This window comes from Daucus carota, chromosome 3, assembly GCF_001625215.2.
Source record: "Daucus carota subsp. sativus chromosome 3, DH1 v3.0, whole genome shotgun sequence".
Lineage (NCBI taxonomy): Eukaryota > Viridiplantae > Streptophyta > Magnoliopsida > Apiales > Apiaceae > Daucus > Daucus carota.
The window spans coordinates 61546079-61571174 of NC_030383.2; the positions used below are offsets into that span (position 1 = coordinate 61546079).

The 25096-nt window shown below is 34.2% G+C and overlaps 1 protein-coding gene across 5 annotated transcripts; it reads left to right on the plus strand.

Annotated features, from left to right (window-relative positions):
* The first annotated feature begins 1230 nt into the window (after positions 1 to 1230).
* Positions 1231 to 24809, plus strand: LOC108214179 (piezo-type mechanosensitive ion channel homolog). Of its 5 annotated transcripts, none has more exons than XR_010290210.1 (21): positions 1231 to 1678; positions 4643 to 4723; positions 5294 to 5450; positions 5564 to 5721; positions 5964 to 6120; positions 6220 to 6406; positions 7558 to 7673; positions 7791 to 7875; positions 12044 to 12256; positions 12338 to 12515; positions 13337 to 13465; positions 13645 to 13818; positions 13925 to 14158; positions 14538 to 16070; positions 16675 to 19178; positions 19584 to 19989; positions 21399 to 21557; positions 22203 to 22706; positions 22944 to 23088; positions 23655 to 23799; positions 24179 to 24809. XR_010290210.1 is itself a non-coding variant. In XM_017386017.2 (21 exons), the coding sequence occupies exons 1-21, from the start codon at positions 1630 to 1632 to the stop codon at positions 24312 to 24314; spliced, it is 7440 nt and encodes a 2479-aa protein (XP_017241506.1). In that variant the 5' UTR covers positions 1235 to 1629; the 3' UTR covers positions 24315 to 24809. The 5 variants fall into 5 exon arrangements, 3 of the variants coding, with proteins under 3 accessions (XP_017241506.1, XP_017241508.1, XP_017241509.1); XR_010290209.1 differs by having other exon boundaries at positions 22947 to 23088; XM_017386017.2 differs by having other exon boundaries at positions 1235 to 1678; positions 19584 to 19979.
* The last annotated feature ends 287 nt before the right edge of the window (positions 24810 to 25096 follow it).

A 25096-nucleotide genomic window follows, 5' to 3' on the forward strand; every position in this document is an offset into this window, starting at 1 on the left:
TATGTATTTTAAAGTTATCCCTAATAAATTTTCACTTAACCCATAAGTTGAGTATACAAAAATTGAAATATTTGTCTAAATTATGAAAGTTTATTATTTTATTGGTGAGGTTATATAAGAAAATGGATATAATGCATATCAAATTAGTTTGATGAACCTTACATAAGCTTATTGTTATTTTAATTTTTGCTGAATATAAAATAATGAAAATTATTTTTTCCCCCTTTTTTATTGGGATATATTTAGTACTTCACAACGTTTGATATGAAAATTTGGACTTGTTTTTGTTGTAAAGTTTCGAAATTTCTAAAATTTGGTTTTGATATTTATTTGCATTTGTTCGTTCATGACTCGTGTGATGTGATGGGTGGTTATTTAATTTTGTCAGGAAATTGAATATATTATCCGATGACAATATTGGACATAATCATCTGTCTGTTGAGTATTGGGATCGAAAATAAATTAGACATTTTGATGATTGTTTTTTCAATTTATGTTTAAAAAGACTGATAAAATCTATTAAATTGTCTAAAAAAATAAAAGAAGAATGAAACCTCAATAGCACCTAAATCAAGTTGGATAAAGAATAATTTATAAAATAACTCCAAATATATTATATGAAAATTGGATTCACGAAATATAGGAAAATTGACTTTCTTCTCAAAAAAGAATTCATAAACTAATCAAATAAAGAGATTATAAATTTTAGCGCATTGTTATAAAAAATAAAAATCGAAACTAATCGGTTGCATCATTAATTCAGGATTTGTCAGAATTTCTTTTGACAAATTGAAAATTTCTAGTCAAATTGGAGTATAATCGAGAAATTGAAAAAAGATATTTTGAAGATCAATCACAAATTTTTAAATAAATTGGAGATCTTAACAACAGAAGTTATGGACATTGGATATATCTTGTATCAAAATCAAAACATCGAATAAAAAACAAGAGAATCTTTTATATTGTAATTATATCAAAATATAAATAAATTTCAACAACTTTTATATATTAGAATAAATTATATAAGAATTAGTTTCAAAAAAATTATATAAGAATTCAAAAAATATTAGTAAATATTAAAACCATAAATTACAAAAAACACGAAACACCAAAGAATTTCAACATTTGGTCATGCATGATGCAATTACATATCTTGACAACAAATTTAACATTAAATATTTACAACCTCGTCGCACATTTTTACAAAACACAAGAACCTTTTTGCACACACAATGTTACTACAATGACCCACACATAAAATCCAATATTTTAATACACAACAGGCAGCAACCCACATAACTCCCAGATCCAACAATCAGCGTACATAGTACTTTCACTCGAGTTCCGCGACTTTCAGTTCTGTCTGGTAGTTGTTGAGAGACACTTGTGTTTGAAAACTGCTCACTTGAACAAAACTCCCTCAATCTAACTTGTTTTTGGGTTCTTTTTGCACACCCAATCATCAAGTTTCAATCTTTCTTTCACTTGCTCTGGTCTTTAAGTCAATTCTGTGATATGGGTTTTCAAGATTTTCAAGAAAAGTGTAAAACCCTTGATTGGATTGTTTTTAGGAACAGATTAGATGTTCTGGAATTGAATTGAGTGAAGTTGAAGAAGAGAAGGGTTGATATGGGGAGATTTGTAGGTGGGATTTTGCTGCCTTTGTTTCTGCTCTCAGGTATAATTGTTAGTTTTAGTTTTTTTAATGTATCTTTGAAGCTTTCATTTTTGCTATGCTTTCATTTCAACATTTATGAGCACACACATAGTTTGCATGTTGAATTTGATTAGTTCTTGAAATGGGGAAAATGGGGAATTGCAATGGTAATGCCGAGAAAAGAATCAAGAGATTGATTTTTACTTGTTTTATGCTACTTTTTACGAAAAAAATTGTTATTCATAGTGATGTTTAATGTAGATTATGACTTTATGAGTAATGTTCGAATAACAGTATAAGAGATTGTGTAAAATAAAAATGTTATATTTGGTAGGATAGACAATATTGAAAAAGTCAAATTACCTTTCAACTTTCCTATTGTTTTTCAAGAAACTTTTTTAGAGTTTTTTAATCATAAATGTTTACAACTACAAACTAATTTTTTTTTAGTCTCAAAAATGTTGGAAGAGAGTTTCTAATGGGTCGGAAAGTCCATATTGAAAAATGACAGTATAAGAGATTATGTAAAATATGCTGAACCTGTAAGGCGTTTTGTTTTGATGGCATTGCCTATATTTTAAAATGGTATGTTATTATTATTTCAAGTTGTTATAAATAGAATATATTGTTTTAATATGGTAATAGATGATGCGGAATTTTGCTACAGGTTTGTAGAGATTGGCCAAATGTAGCCAACATCAAGAGGTTGGCTATAATTATAGACAAGGGTTTGTACCATTGGAGTGGTGAAATTTGTACATATTATCTACAAAATTTTATTTTTGGCATGCCAACTTGTAGCTATAGGTTTTGTAGGGTTGAAGATGCTCAAAGTATGTTTTTTTTAATGTAATTATGGTAAATTGGTAATAATTAGCATATATTGACTAGAAGTAGTTTTTTATATGATTAGTAACTGTTTCCTGGTCCTTGAGTCATTTTATTATCAATGGAGCTTGGTGAAGTAAAATAGTTGGTTAGGATTTTTTTTATTTTTCTTGTGGGTTCCAATACATTCAAATTTTCCTCTTTTGCCGCCATTGAGCAAGACTTGGGGTAGTGGAATTTCTCATTTTTAACGAATATATCTTTTTTTATTGGTTTATAAACTACTAATCCTCTATATATACTCTTGCATAGAGAGCAAGATGATCAGCATTAGTACTCTTATATACTCCCTCTGTCCCATTTAATTGTATACGTTTCTTTTCAACTGTTCGACACGCATTTCAATGCTCTTATAAAATATAGTTCCGTAACTTATTTTTGAGATTTTCTTTTTCTGAATAAAAATATAACATCCAAACTTTAATTCAGAAAAAGAAAATTTTAAAAATAAATTACACAACTACACTTTACAGGAGCATTAAAGTCCGTGCCGCGTCCCCGTCCCCCAATGTATACAATTCAGGGGGACGGAGGGAGTAACTCTTTTACCCAAGTGGGGTACTAGCCCCTATTTAGCTCTGCAACAGGCTTTATTTACTTCAGAAAAAACTAATAATGACCCTATTAAGCTCTGCCCTTGAACTTTGTTGTGGACCTTGTGGTCTTCTTTAATGTGCGAGTCTTAACTACTGTATGTGTTTGAGTTGACACCATAATCTGATCAAAAATTTTAAGTTGAAGTGTTGGACCAACAGTAAATGCATGTAAGGGTTGTTTGACTCCTTTCCTAATGGCATGTTCTGAAACAATAGCTGCATGCCTGCATGCAATTCACATTGAAGAAAATTAGAAGCACATCTGGAGATCGTTCTAGTAATCCTTTCCTGTTTGAACTATAAAAACGCAGGTGGTTTAGGGGCCATATTATCCATAATAAATTAATCTTAGAAACGGGTAATTTGGTTGCTTCTGATTATGATTATTCTAGCATTTACTTTATGTTCATGGAAGTAAGGGGTGCAATGCATATAAGAGCTGTTACTTAACAATTTGAAAAGGTTATGCTGCTAAAGAATTTTAACATCTCGGGATCCTTGCGTATAGAATAGTTTAAGAGAATAATGTTGCTGAGACTACCTCAGGATATTTAGGTGAGGTAATCAGTTAATGTGAGTGTATTATCATGTATGGTAATAAAAATGGAAACCATATTAGACAATATATCACTGTATATATAAATATACTAAGCCTTTTCCCTGCTTAGCTCAGATAAATTTCCTGTGGTGATCTCAAGAAATTCATTCTCATAGTTTAATATGTTTGCTAAGCAATAGCGCGTCATATCCTCTTCAGAACTATGCTCTATTCAAAGATGAAAATAGTGCAGGAAGAAATCTGTCTAAAGTACCTTGATAGCAAAAGACTTATATTTTCCATGAACACGATTTTCCTGCCACCCTTTTCAAGGCTCTTTAGATATCAATTTTGCTTCAGGAAAAAGAAAGGAAAAGGAAAAAATGGTAAAGAGACGATCCAGCTGAAGTAGCATAAATGTCAATCGTCTCAATTAAATATTTCTTTGGTATACTATGATGTATACCAGATGAAAATCTGTATTTGGTATACTACTATACTGTGATGTATGCCGGATGAAGGTGAATGTTTAAAGCAACTTTCTTTCACCCTCAATATCATACATAAAACTGATTGTAAATTGTGACCTATGCATCCAAAGCAACATTTACTGTTATATATTGGAGGTACACAGAGTGTATTACACGGGCTTGTTACTTTTTAGAGTTAGCAAGACTTTTGTCTCTTCTAGCAACAGTAAGTCCGGTGGGTTCGAGCTTACCTAATATGCACGTGCATAAAGTAAAATCTTTATGTTACGTGTACTTTTCTCTTACAAATGCCTCTGCCTAGAAGTTTGATTTTTATTTTATTTTTTAAGTTTACAGTGATACCGATTGTATATTAGTAGCATTGCATATGCAAACTAAATTTCCTGGGTTCAATATTTTGTTCATTTGCTCAAGTAAAATTATAATCAGTAATATGTTGTTTTATATATCTTTTCTTGCTATCCTTTTTCAGCTGCATTCCTGAATTGGAGTTTAATCTCCCTGGTTGATTTGGCAGTCTCTCTTCTTATTCTATACAAAGCACCAAAACGAGGTGAGTTGTTTACTACCTTACATTCTTTTATCCTCTTCACTTCTTAGTTGTTTCCATTAGTTATCTGATATATGTTATGGCTTGCAAAAATTATCTGCCCAAGGTTAAATGGGTATCTATTTTTTATATGATGCTACAGTGCACAAGTGCTTGCATACCTGACCTGAAAATGACAGGCATGGTAGAAAGCATCGCAGCTGTTAATTTATTTGTACCTAGCTAACTGGTTATAAATTCCTACAGGGAGGAATTTCGTTTCTAGCATTGTCACTAAATATTATATATTTATAGGAGTATATTTTTTTTGCATATTTTGGATTTGCAACACTGTATTAAGCTACTAGAGCAGATGCCTGTGGTCTTAAGATATTGATGTCATATTTCTTATCATCTTTGGGTATAAATGTTTCTGTTATTTTGTACATAGCATCGTTACTCTTTTGGACTCATATATGTACTATATTTTAACTATCTAGCATTTACTCTTCTTTATATGTAATACCTTCATTGCCAGATTCTTTTGCTGCCGTAGCAAATAATAATTATATATTTTTTTTTTTTGGTTTGCAGGCTTCCGTTATAAAGGACTTCTATTATTGTGGCCACTTATAATTTTTTCTCTTCTTGATATTCTTTCTCAAGTGACATTTCTTATAGTGTGTGCTGTTAAGGGTGATGGATGTGGGATGGCAGATTCTTGGTGGGCAAAGTCAATTGGGTTCATGAAGTAAGCTTCATTATCTTATCTACTTCTTCTTCTTGTATGCCCAATATAAACTTTTTAGAAATTATTTTATTTCTCTTCTTTAAAGTTTTTCATAATATGTTAATTTTCTTCAGGCTTCAGTCCTGGAGATATCCGTCAGTAATTTATTACTTGGTTGTACAAGTATTTGTGGTTTTCACTGCCTTAAGTGAAGTCCACAGAAACAAGCATGGTTTGGTTCTGTCACAAGATTCCTGGTGGGCACGTTTCTCATTGTTTTTTGAGCGTTTAGGTATTTAATACTTCATAGTGAACTCCTGTTACCTATTATGTAATTTATTTATTGTTTTGCCTGACCCTGTTAGTCACACACCTTTGTGTAAGAACAGCTGTTTTACATGCAAGTTGTGAGAGTGATACCCATATACAGATTAAGCACCTAGTCTCAGAAGTTATGGCAATCTAGTTAAGACTACAAGCATTTAAACAAATATTGAATATTATATCTGACAGTATTTCTGTTCTGTATGGGAGGTTATCATGTCAGGGTTGCTTTCTGCTTGTTAGTACCTGCCATCCAATTAGTTGTGGGAATTAGCAAGCCTTCCTGGGTGTCTTTGCCATTTTTCATTTGTAGCTGTGTTGGTCTTGTTGATTGGTCCTTAACCAGCAACTTTCTTGGCCTTTTTAGGTAAATGTTTCTAAGTTCATAACCTGGAGAATACTTACATGTGTAATCCTTTCGGTTGTTGATGCTCCAATTGCTTATGTTTTTGAACATGGTTTAAAGGTGGTGGAAGCAACTTTGGATGTATGCAGGGATAAACATCATCCTACTATATGTCTATCAGCTCCCAATTGGGTTGCCAAAAATGTTCCATGTGCTAGCTAAATTTGTTGGACTTTACAAGATCTCTGCCCAGTCTGAAGGGCTGGAAGTTCTTTCTGGCGTATCTCTTATGGCATTCTACTTCATGGTATGACCTTCATTTCCAAAGTTTTGGTATAATCAGGTCAATAATTAGACTTGCCTTCTGCATATAGATGATAATTGGCTATGCTCTGGATTCGTAATAATATTCAAAAGCTTGTACGATTGTTTCTCAACCATACATGCTGCTATTTCTTTTTCTCTCCTAGACACTCTGATTAGTCCCACCTCTATCTGATGATTTAACACTCTGTTTCCAATTTTATTTTATTTTTGAAAGAAAAGAAAGTAAATGTATAATGAAATATTATTTTCTGCAGCTTGTTCCAAAATGTTATTTTCAGGAAAGAAAGCTCAGAAGTTGTAAAGACTAAAGAAACACTTCTCAATTTTGCAACTTAACTTTCTTTCACATATGAAATGATTAGGAGAGTTGGACTTTTGGATCACTCACGGGAAGTACGGGAAGGGGAAATGAGAATGAGAATGATTTACCAATTAACGGGTCTGAGGTTCCCATTTAAACACACAAATTCTCCTAACTAAACAGTAATAAATGGGAACAGGATCCAATTCATGTTTATGGGTCGGAATCCTTTGAATCAAACAATAGACTGTAGTTATATGTGTGGGTGTGAGTATTTTTGAGCTAATGGATTTGCCATCTTTTTATTAGAATATAAATATAAATGTATGACATAAAGCACATGCATGAATTATGATTAAGAGGGTAGGATTGAAGTCTAATATAGGTATTGGAACAATGGTATCATCTAGTTTTTTCGTTTTATATTTACTGGTTCTATATTATGTACTATGAGCAGCCTGAATTTGTTGCCAATAACAGATTCGGTCTTTGGGGAGACAATGTCATTATCAGGGTCTGTCAAATAAGGTTTAAGAGCCTGTTACACTTAAAGTATCTGTCACGTAGGTGTTAGGTTTCTTGACTGTGCTTAATTGATTTGTGCTGCATAATCTAATACGCTTACCTGGCAGAATTTCTTAGAAGTCTGTAAGCAGACTGTTCCCATTTACTTATTGCTAAAATCATTTTGGAAAATTCTTTGCATGTTTAAGTTAGTTATTCTGTAATATTGTCTTAACTCTATAGGGTTTATGCATTTTCTTCTAAAATTTATTCCATCCGTGCTCATCATATTCTCCTAGAATAATTTTAGTGGGATGACTTTGCAGCTGTCATGTGTCAAATCTGATTTGGAAGACATGGATTTTATCATGTCCAGTGGAGAAGGCAATCTGACTGAGCATCTTCTTCCCTTAAAGCAGTCTTTCTTAATTCGTCAATCAAGGTGAGTGGATTTTGTTCAACTCCGTTGTTCATTCTACCTATAGGCTATAGCAATAAACATTATTAAAACATAATGTTCTGCTCATACATCTGCTAAATTATTTTAGTGATTTTGAAGGTCTGGTGTTAATCACACCAACGTAATGATACGAGGTGCAGTTTTCCGGACTTTTAGCATCAACTTTTTCACGTATGGTTTCCCGGTACATATCCTGAACATCGTAATCAAGTTCTTGTGATGCATCTGCATGTATTATGCAAAGAATCCAGAAATAAATACATATTTTAGCTCGGGATACTAGTTAAGGATCGTGAACCATGAAAAAGGGATAATTGACTGCACATCAAACAAGAGAATGTCCAGATATATTTGATATATGATAGCTAGGAGATGAAATGATATTGCTCATAATAATCACGATAGTGTGTTTAATTTTTTAAATAGACAAATAAACCTCAGACAAGTTAAATAATGTGTATTGATCAATTTGAACAATAAGAGGTGCAAGCACTGATTTGAATGAAAACGATTGCAAATGGTCTTTAACAATGCTAATTTACATTATTAATTGCCGTGGGATTGCTTGACCTTTGTTACTTTTGTGTGGGTGTTGCTGAGTATTTTCAAGAGTATCGTTCGTAGGGAAGGACTAAGATCAATACCAATTTCAAGTCTTTTATCTCATATATTTCAGAAGTGTGGATAATATATCGATGGGTTTTATCTATCAACTAATTAATAAAATAATAACTAACAGAATAAATAAATAAATTATATAATAAATATGAGAGAAAACAACCCAAGAATTAGAGTTATTCAATGGCTACCTTGAATGTCTAATTTGTGTCTCTTCACTCTTGTTTTCTAAAAACAATCCTTCTAATATTATAAAATCCTCTCTTAAGGTAGATTATAATGCCTAAAATTATCCCCTAAAAGCCACTCTCATGATCAATCAAAGTACAATTGTAAACTATTAAGAACCAAGAATTTTAAGTCTCACAATTCTCATATCAATCTCCCGATCTAATACTCAAATTGTGTCCATCATATCATGTACAAGAATTATAACTCCTCTCCCGATTCGTTATAACTCCTAGAGATTCAATCAAAAGTTAGCTATTCTTCTAATTTTATAAAGCGCTCAATGACAAATTAACAAATCAAGAGAAAACACAATCCAACTAAACAAACATATTAAGCCAATGCATACTACCTAACTCTTAGATTAAGGGATTAGCTATTATTGATAAGATGAAACAAATATATATCTATACCACAAACCATGAGTATAAGAATTTAAGTACGAAGAATACAACTTGACGGGATTGCTTGAAGTGCTGATGAATCCCTTCACTCCCACCAGTCTCTCTTACAAGTGCTTCTCTCCCTTTTCTCTCTCTAACACGGCTATCTCTCTCCTAATACAAACTCAAATAATAATAGTGTTTTAATGGTTTTCTTGAAAACAAATCCAGTTTCCTAAAATACGTCATATTCTGAAAAGAAATTCGTAGGCTGACTTTCAGACCTGTTTTTAGGCTGCTTCAGTTGACTTTTAAGTATTGGACCACCTTATACTTGTAGAGAATTCCATTATCTTCGCGTGGGCTGTTGAATTGTCCAATTCCGATGTCTAGAACTCCAGTTATGGTCCAAACAAGATTTGCTTTATAGGCTATCCATAAAATCCGAATTTCCATCTGATTAAGCCCAAATAAGCTTGATTTAATCCAACTTTAAATATTTATTTTCCTGCCATTAGACACTTATAATCAATTAATAAATCCCTGATTATTTATAAAATACTAAAATTATGGGAATAAAATCATATAAAAGTATATATAAATATATACTTTATCAGTGGGTTTAAGCCAGAGGGACACTACTGACATTTTTTATTCGGTAATTGCACAGATAAAATGGCAAGTTCTTGCTTCTCAGTGCGGCGGGTTTGGGGCAAGGATCATGATTCCCATACCCGTCCCGTATATATTTTATTTGCCCCATCCCCACGTGTAACAGTTATTATTCCCCATCCCCGCCCCATTGAGATATTTTACTTCCCCGCTCCATTGGGATAATTTGCTTTCCTGTCCTGTTTCACCCTACCCCTTATTATATAATACAAAATAATTTTATAGTAAAAATACCTAATATTTAAAATTTAATTTTTTTCTAGATATATATACAAAAAATGTGAAATTTAAATTTAGTGTGATTCTATTTACTAATTTTTTTGAAAAACATATATATAATACACCACCTTAGCTTGTAATGAATAATGACTTTATGAAAAAATGATTTTTTCATAAGTAACAAGTAAATTTAAAAAATATCTAGTTGAGTGTTATTTTATAAATTGTACAATACACACACACACACATATTATTCATGGAGGGGCGGGAAATCCCCACGGGGAATAAATAAATACTATTACCCACCCCATATTTTAGCGAGAGAAAATAATTATTCCCCATCACTACTCCATTCCCCATATTAATGGGGTGGGGCTGCCCCATTTGGGGCAGATCAGGGGCGGGGTACCCATTTGCCCCACCCCATTGAGAAGCCTGAGTTCTTCATTGGGGTCTTGACTATTCCTTACCCCTCTTTTTCATGTCTTATACCAGACTCATAAAGCACGTGTGAGGGTTCATTGGGTGATATGTGTTTCTGTTGAAGTAATTGATCAATTCCAATGTGATTTAAGTTTAATCATGATGGGATGATAAACGTCTGAGTAGTTAAAATAAACAAAATATGACCTCAGTGAATCCCAAGTGACCCCTCTGCTTGAAAGCCATATATTAATTGTCTCTACGGAAAGCAATAGAAAGTTTACATTGTAATGGCTCTATTCCTACGCACAGAACAATAGAGGAATTATGACATTGAGATTTTAATCTTACAAAACATTAAAATATATTTGCTTAAGTTCTAACTTAGATGGAAAATAGTTGCACACTAGATTTACATAAGATAAACAGCTGAATTTGTCCAACTGTATTTCCTTCTTTGCTTCACTTACTAACTATAATTATATGGCGTACAACCAATAATAGATACAGTTATATCATTAGCTTTTATCTTAGATTCCTTGTAGTCTCACCAAACAGTAAATATATGTATATATGTTATCTTATATATGAATATATCATTAGTTGAACTTGAATGTTTGGTAAAGACCACTGCGAACTGTGATAATAAGAATGTGGTTGGTAGAAAGTAATTATTTATGAGTAGCGGTAATGATGAGATGGAAAGAATATTTTTACTTCATTAAAAAACTGAACTCTAGTAACTGGTACATGTTATGTTGTGATTTTGGACCAGTTATATTTGCTCTGATATGTTTCTACACCAGATTTTGATCAAATACCCAACAAGCTTTACATTGCTAGAGAATGAAGCTAATATTGTGGATTATCTCATGTGTCTTTGCTTGTGTATAACTGTATATAGTTGTAAATGCATTTCTAGCGTCTAGGAGTCCAAGCGACCACTCTTGATATCTTCTGATATTTGTATAAATAAGATTTATGTGTAATGGACATTTCAATCCTTTGATGCTTCAGTTTTGACCATACAATATAATGAAAAATGAAACTTTTTCTTGCTCATATCCATCACCCTTCTCCTAGAGTTGTTTTCTGCAAAATATATATTCTTGTCCACTTATTATTCTTATCAAAGTTTAGATCTGGTAATTCTAGTTTAAAATACGCATAATATCACATATTATAAGACAGATGGTGACTAACATTATCTGTAACTCATATTATCTTACTGAACCTAAATTTTAGTTTGTTTTTGCTCCTTGATTTAATCTTATACAGTTGGCTTCTTAGATGTATACAAGTATAAGCTTTGACTTTTTTGTGGCAGAGTTGATGACTTATGCCAAACATTCTATTTGATTGATTAAAAAAAAGTGATTAAGATTATAATTAAAAACCCAGATGCTGGATTTTCTTGATCAATAAAGTGCATATAATTTCATTTAAAATAAGATCGAAATGGCAAAGAATTCATATTTTTAATATCTGCAAAAATATGGAGAGCACACTTAATATTGGTTATTTGAAACTCTTCTCACAAATGGAACCTAGTAGCATGTCTTAAGGCTTTATTCTTAAGTTTTAACAAATTCCTCTTTATGAGTTACCACCTGTGCAGATTGCCGATGTAATTTAACTCTATTACAGTATAGTATTTGACTAAGTAGTTTTTTTGTCTGCTTCATGGTGTATTATCTGTCGATCTTTAAGGTTCATAATCTATTGAGTAATTTTCAGTTTTGCAGGACATAAAAGTACTTTTAACCATCTTTGTCTTATATGTTAATCCTTCATTTATGTATTTGACAGGTCTCTTTGTTTGCTCTATCATATTGGAGTTTCCACTTTGCAAGCGTCTGTGCATTCGGATTACTCGCTTATGTCGGCTACATCATATTTGCTTTTCCGTCGCCTTTCCGTTTACATCGGTTGAATGGATTGATTCTTGTCTTCATACTCTTGTGGGCTGTTAGTACATATATCTTTAATGTGGCATTTACATTTCTAGACTGGAATGGGGAGGTAACACATACATGGACAAAAAGTCTTCTGTATTTAGATACTATAAAATATAAATAGCTTATTGTTTTTGATATTTTATAGGATATGGAAATCTGGGAGATGGTAGGGTTATGGCATTACTCAATACCAGGACTTTTTTTACTTGCTCAGTTTTGTCTTGGAATTCTGGTTGCTCTTAATAATCTTGTCAACAACTCTGTATTTCTCTACATGTCTGATGAGGCTAGGCAATCATCACGTAACAATTCTACTGATGAAGGTACTGACACGCTAAGCCCAAACCCTGAAAGAAATACTTCTTTTAACCCTGTATAGATAATGCTAATTCCTAATTACATTTGCCTTTGTAAGTTGGGGATCTTTTTGTCCACCTACAGTCTGAGCATCAGGCTTTTCTTTGAGATCAGCTCTTTATGTTAAGTACATGTTCAGGCATTAGGTAGTTATACTAATGGAAGCAATTTAATGCATAAGGAAAGTGAGAGCCATCTCTTTCTCCGAGTCCAGTCATTTAACGAGGGCCTGACATGAGCTGAAATTCCAGTAGGGTTATGCAACAAGCTACAAGCTTTATAGAACATAGGGAACGGGTTAACAATAAAACTGAGGACAAGATCAGGAGGCAGAAGCTTAATACTGTCTCAAATTTGAAGATATTCATATGAATATTATAAACATATTAAAAACCTAATTATTGAAAAGTATGGGTATTAGCGGATAGCCTCTCTATTATTTTAGTGTTTTCTTATATTTGAGTCGTACACGAAACAGTCTAGCTAAATACTAGTGACCCTAGTCTTATTGTTCAATCTTTACGCAATTTTAACTCCTAATGTTTGAGCTTCTATAAATGAAGCATGCACAGTGTGTATATGTAATGTGGTAATGACCATTTACGGAAATACAGATGCTACACACCCTTCACTTATTTTTGAACCCTCAACCTTTTATTACCAAGAGATGAGGGCTTAAGTGCGCATATAGTAACCGCTAGTATCTCAGTACCATTGGTCTTGTGATCTGCTTCTAGCCTTCTATATAGTTGTATTTTACATTTGGGCCTTTAAAATTGATTTGCAGGGAGAGAAGAGACTGAAGTAATGATTGTGGCTACAATTGCCTGGGGACTCCGGAAATGTTCTCGAGCTATCATGCTCCTGCTAATATTTCTCATCGCAGTGAAACCTGGTTTCATCCATGCCTTATATAGTATGCTAATTTAACATATCTTATTATATCTATACATCACAATTGCTAATTTACTTTCTTAAGAAATTATTGCCTTACACAGATGTGGTTTTTAAGTATATTAGTTCACGAAAATCTAAATGTATGGCATAAGCCTAGTTCAACAACTAATTGGTGGCCTCATTTAACGTGTACTACAGTGGTGTTCTTTTTCAAGTATCTTTTGAGTCACAGCATCAGCAGAAAGCTACGCCAAGCCCTAATACTTCTGTGTGAGATTCATTTCACAGTGTTGTACACTCTCCAAATTAATCTGATCTCTAAAAGTTTGGAAACCCAAAGCTCGTTAAGTTTGGAAATTTTGTCTCAATTAGGTTAGTCTTGTTGGCCTTTAGTTCATGTTATTTGCAAAATTATAATTTCATCGTTTGTTCTGGCTTATGAGTTTGGGTACATCTATTTGTATTGTTGCTTTTGTAGGCCTCATTGATTATGATTCGACCTGGGATTTCGTGGAAATAGCGCTGCTTGCATGCTTCTGTGCCATTCATAATCACGGCTTTGAAATGTTGGTTTCATTCTCTGCCATCATACAGAACACACCCTGTCGCCCGGTTGGATTTACTATTCTGAAAGCTGGTTTAAACAAGTCCGTTTTGCTATCAGTGTATTCCTCTCGGACCACCAGCGGCATTCATGGCAATCCTTCTAATGGTATCAATATTTTTTAAAGTAATCTAACTTAAAAAAAAAAACTGTTATGGTATTCTTTAATGGCCAGAGAAGATTGAAATATGTTCCTTTTTAATATTAATATCTAGACTGCAGGTGGTTCTTTATTTTGCAGTTTTTAAATAAAGTAGTCTATACTATAAAGAGGTGCACAATTTTGTCTGTCATGCAGATATTTTCTGATTTTGGCCTTTTTAATTCTAATTAATTTAATGTCCTTGTTAGATGCAATTATATATATATGTGTGTGTGTGTGTGTGTGTGTGTGTGTGTGTGTGTGTGTGTGTATGTATGTTGGCTGCATTTCATAGTTCTAGATATATTATCATGCTCTTTACTGTTTACTCTTTTTTTTTCTCAGAGCGACAGATTGCCTCGTACCTCAGTGCTATTAGCCAGAAAATCTTAACATTGTATCGATCATTTGGAACGTATATCGCGTTACTGACTATTCTTGTAGCAGTGTACCTGGTAAATCCTAATTACACATCATTTGGCTACCTTTTTCTGCTACTTACATGGATTACAGGAAGACAACTTGTTGAGAAGACAAAAAGGCGCCTCTGGTTTCCACTCAAAGTATATGCGATTCTGGTGTTTGTTTTTGTCTATATATTGAGCATCTTTCCTAGTGTTGAGGCATGGCTCTCAAGAAAATTAGATCTTTATTCAATTTTTGGTTATAGCTCCCAAGCTCCATTATTACAGAATTTGTGGGAATCTCTAGCAATTATGATTGTGATGCAACTATATAGCTATGAGAGGAGGCAAAGCAAGTTTCTAGTTACAGAAAATCAAACTCCAGCGCAGTTTGGAGCACTTGGCTTTATCAGAAGGCTCCTAATTTGGCACAGCCAAAAGCTATTACTAGCTGCTTTGTTCTATGCATCACTGTCTCCAATAAGCACATGTGGCTTCTTGTATCTCATAGGCCTTGTCGTCTGCTCAAATTTACCGAAAGCTTCCCGGATCCCTTCTAAATTATTTTTGGTTTACACAGGAATTTTGGTGACAGTTGAATACTTGTTTCAAATGTGGGGTAAACATGCTGAGATGTTTCCCAATCAAAAACATTATTGGTTATCCTTGCTTCTTGGTATACAGGTGTATAAACCTGGTTTTTGGGGTCTGGAAGCAGGTTTGAGAGGCAAAATTCTGGTGATTGCTGCATGTACACTTCAGTATAATGTCTTTCATTGGTTGGAGCAGATTCCCAGTTCCCTTTTGGATGATAATACATGGGAAGAGCCTTGTCCATTATTTGTTTCAACTGAGGATGTGTTGCCGGTTGTATCAAGTTCTGATGTTGATCAGGACCCAACATTAGGTTCAAGTCATGAAAAGAGAAAAGGTTGGACAAGCAGTTCATGGCCATCACTTCATACAGACGTAAATCATTCATCTTATGATGTATCCCATAGTGAAAGTGGTTCTGCAAGTAAATATACGTTCGGATATATCTGGGGAAGTATCAAGGACAGTCACAAGTGGAATAATAAGCGAATTCTTGATTTGAGGAAGGAGAGATTTGATATACAGAAGACTACTCTTAAAACATATTTAATGTTTTGGACAGAAAACATGTTCAATCTTTTTGGCCTTGAGATTAATATGATTACGTTGCTTCTTGCAAGTTTTCTTGTGCTCAATGCCGTTTCTATACTATATGTTGCGTCTCTTTCAGCTTGTGTTCTCATGGGTCGGCGCATTATTCGTAAACTGTGGCCAATAATTGTCTTCTTGTTTGCTTCCATTCTTGTGCTCGAATACTTTGCGATTTGGAACCATGTGATGTCATTAAATCCACAAGGCTCAGATGGGGATGTTTCACATTGCCATGATTGCTTTAGAATCTCAAACACAAATTTCCATTACTGCACAAAATGTTGGCTGGGTACTATTTCTCTCAATAATTTCAGACCTGCTTAAGTTTAAATGTCTGTTTTTTTTTATCATACATCTAGTACTTTCCTATTTTCAGAGTTTACCAAACAAGAACACTGTGCAGTGTTCTGGAAAGCATTTTCTCAGTTACAGAAAATTGATTATTGTTAGACTGAAATTGTGTTCAACAGGCATTGGGGTGCAAGTTTTTTTAGCTGAAATGTTCACATTGTCATTGCTATTGGGTAGTATTGGTTTTAAACAGGTTGTTTAAACATTATTTAGTTGGTTTTAGGGCTTTTCTGATATTTAATTTTTACTAGAAACTTAAAGGTCAGATCTGAGGAGCTCGTATCTTTAAGAGTAACCAGTAGTTTCTTGCAGAAAGCTATATGTGGAGAATACCAGAAACAACATTGTAGTAACTGAATATGCAAAGTTTTAAGTAACTGTAGTTAGATTTCTGGATTTGAGGATTTTAATAATCTTCTCTGAATAGTGTATATTCATTTTTTTTGTCTGCATAGTAATCTCAATACAGTCTATTGGAATTGTAATCCAAGCATTTTGTCTTCTGATGCAGTTATTTTGTTTTGTTTATTGTGCTTTTGTAGGACTCATAGTTGATGATTATCGCATGTTGATAAGCTATTATGTTGTCTTCATGGTTGCATGTTACAAACTTCGAGCTGATCAGTTCTCCAGGTTCTCAGGATCATTTACATATCGACAAATGATCTCTCAGCGTAAAAATGCTTTTGTTTGGAGGGATCTTTCTTTTGAAACCAAAAGTATGTGGACTTTTATCGATTATCTGAGGCTTTACTGCTATTGTCATCTACTGGATCTGGTACTTGCATTAATATTGATTACAGGAACGCTCGAGTATGACATTCTGCATCTTGGTTATCTTGCTTTCGCTGTAATCTTTTTCCGCATGAGACTTACAATACTTAAGAAAAAGAACAAGATCTTCAGATTTTTGCGCATATACAACTTTGTTGTAATTGTGCTATCACTTGCATATCAATCTCCTTTTTTGGGTGATTACAATCCTGGTAGATGTGAGACTAGGGATTATATTTATGAGGTGATTGGATTTTACAAGTATGACTATGGGTTTCGTATAACCTCAAGATCTGCTTTGGTTGAGATCATCATATTTCTTCTGGTGTCACTGCAGTCATATATGTTCTCCTCTGCAGAATTTGATCATGTGTTTCGATATCTTGAAACTGAACAAATTGGTGCTGTGGTACGTGAGCAAGAAAAGAAAGCAGCATGGAAGACCGCACAACTACAACATATTCGTGAAAACGAAGAGAAGAAACGTCTGCGAAACTTACAAGTGGAGAAGATGAAATCTGAGATGCTGAACCTACAGATCCAGCTACACAGTATGAACTCAGCTGTAGGTTGTGGTGACATGTCTCCAGGTAGCGAAGGCTTAAGAAGGAGGTCTACATATAAAATCGGGAAAGATGCTGGAAAACTTGATTTTGAAGAAGGCATGCCTGCAGCACAAGGAATAAACACGTACGAAGACGTAGTCTACCCTTCCGAACCAAATGATTCTCCTACGAGTGCAAGAACTGAAAGTCCATGGGCAGGGGCTTTTACTAAGCATTTTATGGGATCTCCTGTTAATGAAATCACAGAACTCGAAGAGGATGATAGAGTTAATGAACATATTGATTTGGATGACGAAAAGAAAAGAAAACTCCAAGGAAAGGAAAATGCTTTAAGTTCGGCTGTACAATTGATAGGTGATGGTGTATCCCAAGTACAAACCATTGGAAATCAGGCTGTTAACAACCTTGTGAACTTCTTGAACATTGGTGATGAGGAATCAGATAGAAATGCGCCCTTCTCTGCTGAAGATGGATTGGTCAAGGAAACAGAAAACCAAAATATGAAGTATGTTAGCTTTAACCGTTCACATTCCTTGCAGTCTGACAAGAGCAGAGCTTTTTCTGATACAACAAAGCTACAAATAGGAAGAATTTTTCATCATATATGGTTCCAGATGCGATCAAATAACGATATTGTATGTTATTGTTGCTTTCTTCTTATCTTTCTCTGGAATTTCAGCATTCTTTCTATGGTATATCTTGCCGCACTCTTCTTATATGCTCTCTGTATAAATACTGGGCCAAGTTACATATTTTGGGTCGTTATGCTCATATACACTGAAATATACATATTGGCTCAGTATTTGTATCAGATCATCATCCAACACTGTGGTTACATCATCCAGTCAACCCTTCTTCAGGAGATAGGGTTTCCCGAGAAACCAATAACATCATCATTTGTTATAAGTCTGCTGCCTCTTTTTCTGGTATACTTATTTACCCTTCTGCAGAGCTCTATAACAGCCAAAGATAGTGGCTGGATGTCGTGGACAGAATTTACTACCTTAAAGGGGAGTGATATTTATCAGAATGATATTCATGTGACTTCTAGCTGGCATAGTAGGGTGTATAAATTGCTTCAACCTGCAATTGGAATGGCGAAGATGATAGCGAAAAGTTGTACAAGGTACTTAAAGTCTCTGACGCAAGAGGCCGAATCTCCTCCATACTTGGTACAGTTGTCTGTGGATGTCCATTTGTGGCCAGAAGATGGAATCCAACCAGAAAGAATTGAATCTGGACTAAATCAACTTCTGAGGATTGTACACGATGAGAGATGCAAGGAAGATAACCCAAAATCTTGCCCTTGTGCTAGCCGGGTTCAAGTTCAAAGCATTGAAAAAAGTACGGAAGATGCTAATGTTGCTTTGGCTGTTTTTGAGGTGGTATTTGCCAACTCATGGAGAGAATGTGAACCAGCGGAAAGATTCAAGTCTCTAACTCCAGCTGCTGATGTAGCAAAAGAAATTCTTATAGCACAACAAACTGGAATTTCAGAACAAATTGGCTTTCCATACTCAATACTTTCTGTGATTGGGGGAGGAAAAAGAGAAGTCGATCTTTATGCCTATATATTTGGTGCAGATTTGTCTGTGTTCTTTCTGGTTGCCATCTTTTACCAGTCTGTTATTAAAAATAAAAAAGAATTTCTAGATGTTTATCAGCTAGAAGATCAGTTTCCAAAAGAGTTCGTATTTATGTTAATGGTACGTCTTCCTTTCTGATAGTCCATCTAATAACATGTTTCCCATTTTATACTGTGAGGAAATAATTTCTAAGCATTCTCGTTAAAGTAATATATTCTCAAATTCTTTCATCTCAGATTCTTTAGTTTTCGTCATAATTTTGTATAAACTTGTATTGCTCTCCCACAACCCCGTTTTGACGGTTTAGGCTGCTCTCAAACTTTTCGTTTACACAGTAGTGATATTCTTTGTTTCTCTATTTATTTTTGGATTCCTATCTAATGATCCGGGGCGTAATCCTGGCCGTCAGAATTGGATTTATCATTCTGCCTCATATTAGGCCTCGGACAGTTCATAATAGCAAAAGTTTAGAAGATTAAGGACATGCTATATTATTCTAACACCAAATATACTCTCTAACTGCAGATAATCTTCTTCTTGATAGTACTTGATCGTATTATATACTTGTGCTCCTTTGCTACGGGAAAAGTGATCTTCTACCTTTTCAACCTTGTTCTTTTTACATATTCAGTTACGCAGTATGCTTGGCAGATGCAGCCATCACAGGAAAGTACCACAGGTTTGGCACTCCGTGCTATATATGTGACGAAGGCAGTTTCTCTGGCATTGCAAGCCATTCAGATTCGATATGGGATTCCTCATAAAAGCACCTTGTACCGACAGTTCCTGACCAGCAAAGTTTCTCGAATCAACTACTTGGGATACAGGCTGTATCGGGCCTTGCCATTTCTTTATGAATTACGATGTGTGCTTGATTGGTCCTGCACAACCACATCCCTGACAATGTACGACTGGCTGAAGGTAAGAAGAGGTGAACTTCTATATGTTCAACACTAATGAATCAAACTAAACATCACTAGATAACTATTTGGAAAATATTCCATCTTAAGTGTTCTTTCAGTTAATGTAAAGCAATAGGATTATGTAGAAGCCAACACTCAGCAGAGTAAAAATTTCCAAGCCGAGTAAAAATTGGTAAATAGGTTAACCAATTACCAAAAGGAGTAAATTCTTCAAGATCTACTGGAACAGGGTGTGATGCCTTGTAGTGCACATCCAAACATTAGTGCACTTTTGACTGCATAAGAACAGAAAAAATTGAACAATTATAGCATGATGGAATCTATAAAGCACTAAAATAGTTTGATATACTGACCATGATGTTCCTTTACTCTTTCTGTCCTTTATTGAATTCTTACACGTTACCCATATATATATTTCATTTGAACTTACAGTTTGAGGACTTAAGACAAGAGTACTTAAAGTTTCCATTTACAGTAAATGATGTATCTAACACCCATCTATACCTGCTGGAATATATCAGAAATGATACTTAAGGACAATTGTCCATATTACCAGTTCTTATAAAACCTCAGGAGGGCTTACCGGGATTATACATCATAACATTGTTTGCCTTCATGTCCATAATAAATCATGGGAATAATGCCATGTTAAGTTACCAGCTATCCCGAAACCATGAGGTCTTTCGGAGGAGGATTATACCAGATCATATGTTATCTATCAACACTTCCCCTCACTGGGAAATCCAGTTTTGGTTTGATAAGTGGATCACTTGGTGCTTAGCTTTGGGGTAATAATTGTCCATAGTGTCCAAATTATTATTACGAGAATAATTTGGAGGTAGAGGGTTCGAACTCGAGACCGGATCATATACTACATTTAGCACTAGTATTGGCTAAATATTTACTGTCTAGCATCAGACATCTATGTTTGAAGTGAATGAACATTGTAGCGGGGATGTGACGCTAGAGCGTGGTGATGGTTAATTTCATTAAAATATAAAAATGGTTATGGTGATGACTATGAGAGTGGTCGATCTACACATTAGTTAATTATTATTTTATTACAATTTATTATTCCCTCATTTTGGATATGTTAGTCTCTTGACTTTTTTGCATGTTCTTTTAAGAGCTTTGGTCACAGACTTAAAATTAATATTTTTTTTAAAAATTGTGAACAAAATTATTAGTATCATATTTTAATTCACAAAAAGAAAATTTAAACATAAATTCTTTAAGTTTGTGGTCAAAACTCTTAAAAGTATGTGAAAAAAAAATAAGAGACTAACATATCCAAATAGAGGGAGTAGTTCCTGACAAAAAAAAAAGAAAAAAAAAGAGGTAGTAGTTATTTACCTCACTGTTTTGGCTGGAGCTAAAGCACTTGTAGTTTAAATAATAATCTGTGGTTCTTTTTCAGCTGGAGGACATCAACGCGAGCCTGTACCTTGTCAAAAGTGATGCGGTTTTGAATAGATCTGGACACAAACAAGGAGAGAAGCAGCCAAAAATGACTAAATTTTGCAATGGGATATGCTTGTTCTTCATATTGATTTGTGTTATTTGGGCTCCCATGCTGGTTAGAACCTTAAAACATTCTCTATGGAAAACTTTATATACTACGTTTCATCTTGAATGTCTGTATTGGCAGTTAAGCATCAATTGTTAATATGTTGTGATATCTTATGCATGGTTGTTGGTCACATTTACAACTATTTAACTTATTAACCTAACTAGCTCGCTGTCTGCCCAAAGCTCAAGTAGAGTGAAGTGTTCTTATACTGTTGTAAATTATTTAATTATAACTTTTTTGGGCGCACGTGTTACGTGTTTCTCTTTATGGTAAATCAACCCATATATATTTTTTATAAAAATATTTAATTGTTAATTGACCCTGTAGTTAATATTAGTTTTATATAATTTTTTTAAGAAATCATGCTTTATAATTTAAATATTATAAATTATAATATAATATATTGAATTATACATTCATGTATCCTTATGCAAGCTTGTTTTTTTAATAAATATTACTGATGCAATATTGATTAATTTATTTGCTTAAAATATTTATAAATTATACATCACTCCATATATAATCAATGTCTTAGTGTGGACATCTCTGAGTGGTTATAATAAGCATTTTGAACCTAGATAGAGAAACCAAACTCTGCTAATATTTTATGTGCTTTTGATGGCTCATAATGATGGTAAAAACTTCTCACAGATGTACAGCAGTGGTAATCCAACAAATATTGCAAATCCTATCAATGATGCGAGTGTTCAGTTTGATATAAAGACGGATGGAGGAAGATTAACTTTGTACCAGACAACTCTATGTGAAAGAATTCCATGGTATAACATAAAAAATGTCTCGACTCTTGATCCGAACGGCTACCTGGATGCATATGACGACGATGATATCCAATTAATTTGTTGCCAAGCTGATGCTAGTTCCTTGTGGCTTGTTCCCGATGTAGTGCAGAAAAAATATGTTCAATCCCTTTCCAGCAACATGGAAATCAGGTTCTCTTGGGTATTAACCAGGGATAGACCAAAAGGGAAGGAAGTTGTGAAATACGAGAATTTGGTTGATCCAGTTAATCTCCCAAAAGCATGGGAGATCAAGGAGGTTCTAAATGGTTCCGCTGACAGCTTCAGGACATATAACCTTTATCCAAGAAAATTCCGTGTTACTGGTTCTGGTGATGTCAGACCTTTTGAGCAAGAGGTATGTTGCAGCATCTGAGCACAGTCTTCTTTCTCTTCTCAATACTCTTATAAGGAGATATATTTCTTAAATTGAAAACTGAAGTTCCTTCTTAGATTAGGCTATTTGGTGGTATACTAAGAGTTAAAATGTATTGGTAATGAAGAGGATTTTATGCAAAGTACCGAAGTACGATCATTGATGTTTGATATTCATGATATCTCTAATTATATATAATTTACCCTTTTCAACCTAAAGCAGGTGGATGATGTGACCGGAGATCTAGTACTGAATCGAGGAGACCCTGAGTGGTGGTCATTCTACGATGTTCATTCTCCAGCTGTTAAAAGTTGTGGGAACTTGACCGGGCCTATGGCCATTATTATATCAGAGGAAACACCACGTAAGTCTTTGGTCTCTTCTCTCTGTTTCTTTTTTATGTGTTTGTGGCTGAATTTTGGGTTGATGCTGTTACTATTTTGCTTTTGTAAGTACCAAAATTAGAGTTTAATTATCGGTAGAAGTGCAACTTTAAAGACAAATGCAATATTATAAACAGACTGCTCACGTTGGTTATCATCTAATGTGTAAGTTGTGGAGCTTCGACAATGCCTAAAACCATTACTTTAAACACCATGTAGTCCTTGATCATTTTTAAAATTAGTAATTCCCTGTTCTAAATCGCAAGTTTGAAGCTCAAGTCTTTCAGATATGTTGCTCATATTAGAACAAAACCGCGGAAGTAGTATCGTGGATAAAAATTGGGTGCAATTAAGAGATATAATGGTGTGAAAGGAAGTTTTTGCTACTTTGTAGTTAAGATCACGAAGGAGATTCACTTACCAAAAAGAAAAACATCTTTGAAGATCATCTCTACTTCAAATATAGTAAAATACACTATTACACACATGTGCGTAAATATGTGGACACAGAATATATTGAGTCGCTAACAGTTTATGTTCATGTCAGAGGGCTTTCTTGGTGAAACTCTCAGCAAATTCAGTATATGGGGTCTCTATATCACATTTGTGCTAGCAGTTGGCCGGTTTATTAGACTTCAGTGCGCTGATCTGCGAATGAGAATCCCATACGAAAACCTTCCCTCTTGTGACAGGTAATATTACATAATTAATTGTTCTTGGGTGTTTTTATGCATCACAAATAGTTGAAAATTGAAGTAAACTTACTAGTATATCTCTTGAACCAAAGCGCTGTATTTAATATTGACAAGACAGACAGCAATGTCCATTTGAGCTTTTTAGCATTTAACAAACAGAGTATTTAGTATAGCTGTATAGCAAAGTTACAATGAAATAAAAGGATGAACCTAGTTATTTTCTCGGTTTTAGCTGGTACTTGTTTTCAATTGTTACGATGTAGCAATCTTGTCATACAACATATATTATTCATTACTCCATCTTTAGGACTTGGTAGCAGTAGTCGGAGCATGGAGTTGATGTAGTCATTACATTACATATATGCGAAATGTGCAGGTTGATTGCCATTGTTGAAGATATATACGCAGCAAGAGCAGAGGGTGAGCTTGGAGTCGAGGAGGTGCTATATTGGACAGTGGTCAAGATCTACAGATCACCTCACATGTTGCTCGAGTATACTAAGCCCGATTAGGTTCCAACAATCGGGTGGCATCTACAGTTTACAGGCTAGATTTTAACGACCGACATACAGATAAAGAATGCAGCACTAACCCTTCAAGTAAATTTGACATAACCGTCATACAGATGAAAAATGCAGGCACTCAGGCAGCATTATTCTTCAGTTTCATCGTTCGATTACTTAGCGCCATGTACCATATAATCATACATCTTACAGTAATCAATTTGAAATCAAGAGAACTCGCGCGAGCCTTGGAGATTCATCAACTGCATTCTTCCCGTCCTTCGGGCTATAGGAATTATACAGAGTAAATATCAGGTAACCTAGAGGGGAACCGAGGCTTTTTCGCTATTCTGGTTCTATACAGTGTAAAGAACTCCATAGTTGCTCATGTTGTTTATACCTTCTCAGGCTATACAAGAATTTGCATCTCCTTCTTTGATTTTCTTTACAATGTAACAAGAACAGGATATATGTAAAGTTTCGTTGTGAAATTTTTTACCATCATTTTCGCTTTTTTGACAATTTAGACTTATATACTACCTCCATCCCAAATTAGATGGCCCCGTTGACTTTGGGCACGTAACTTTAGGTGCATTGACCGTCTACTTCCGAAATTTATTTTTTTATTTTTTCTTTTGTAAATAAAAATTTCATATTTAAATATTTATTTGCAAAAATAAAATTTTAAAAATAAGTCATGTAGCTATACGGTCAATGAACCTTAAACTGTGTGCCCAAAGTCAACGGGGCCATCTAATTTGGGACGGAGGGAGTACCTTACAAAGGGTGAG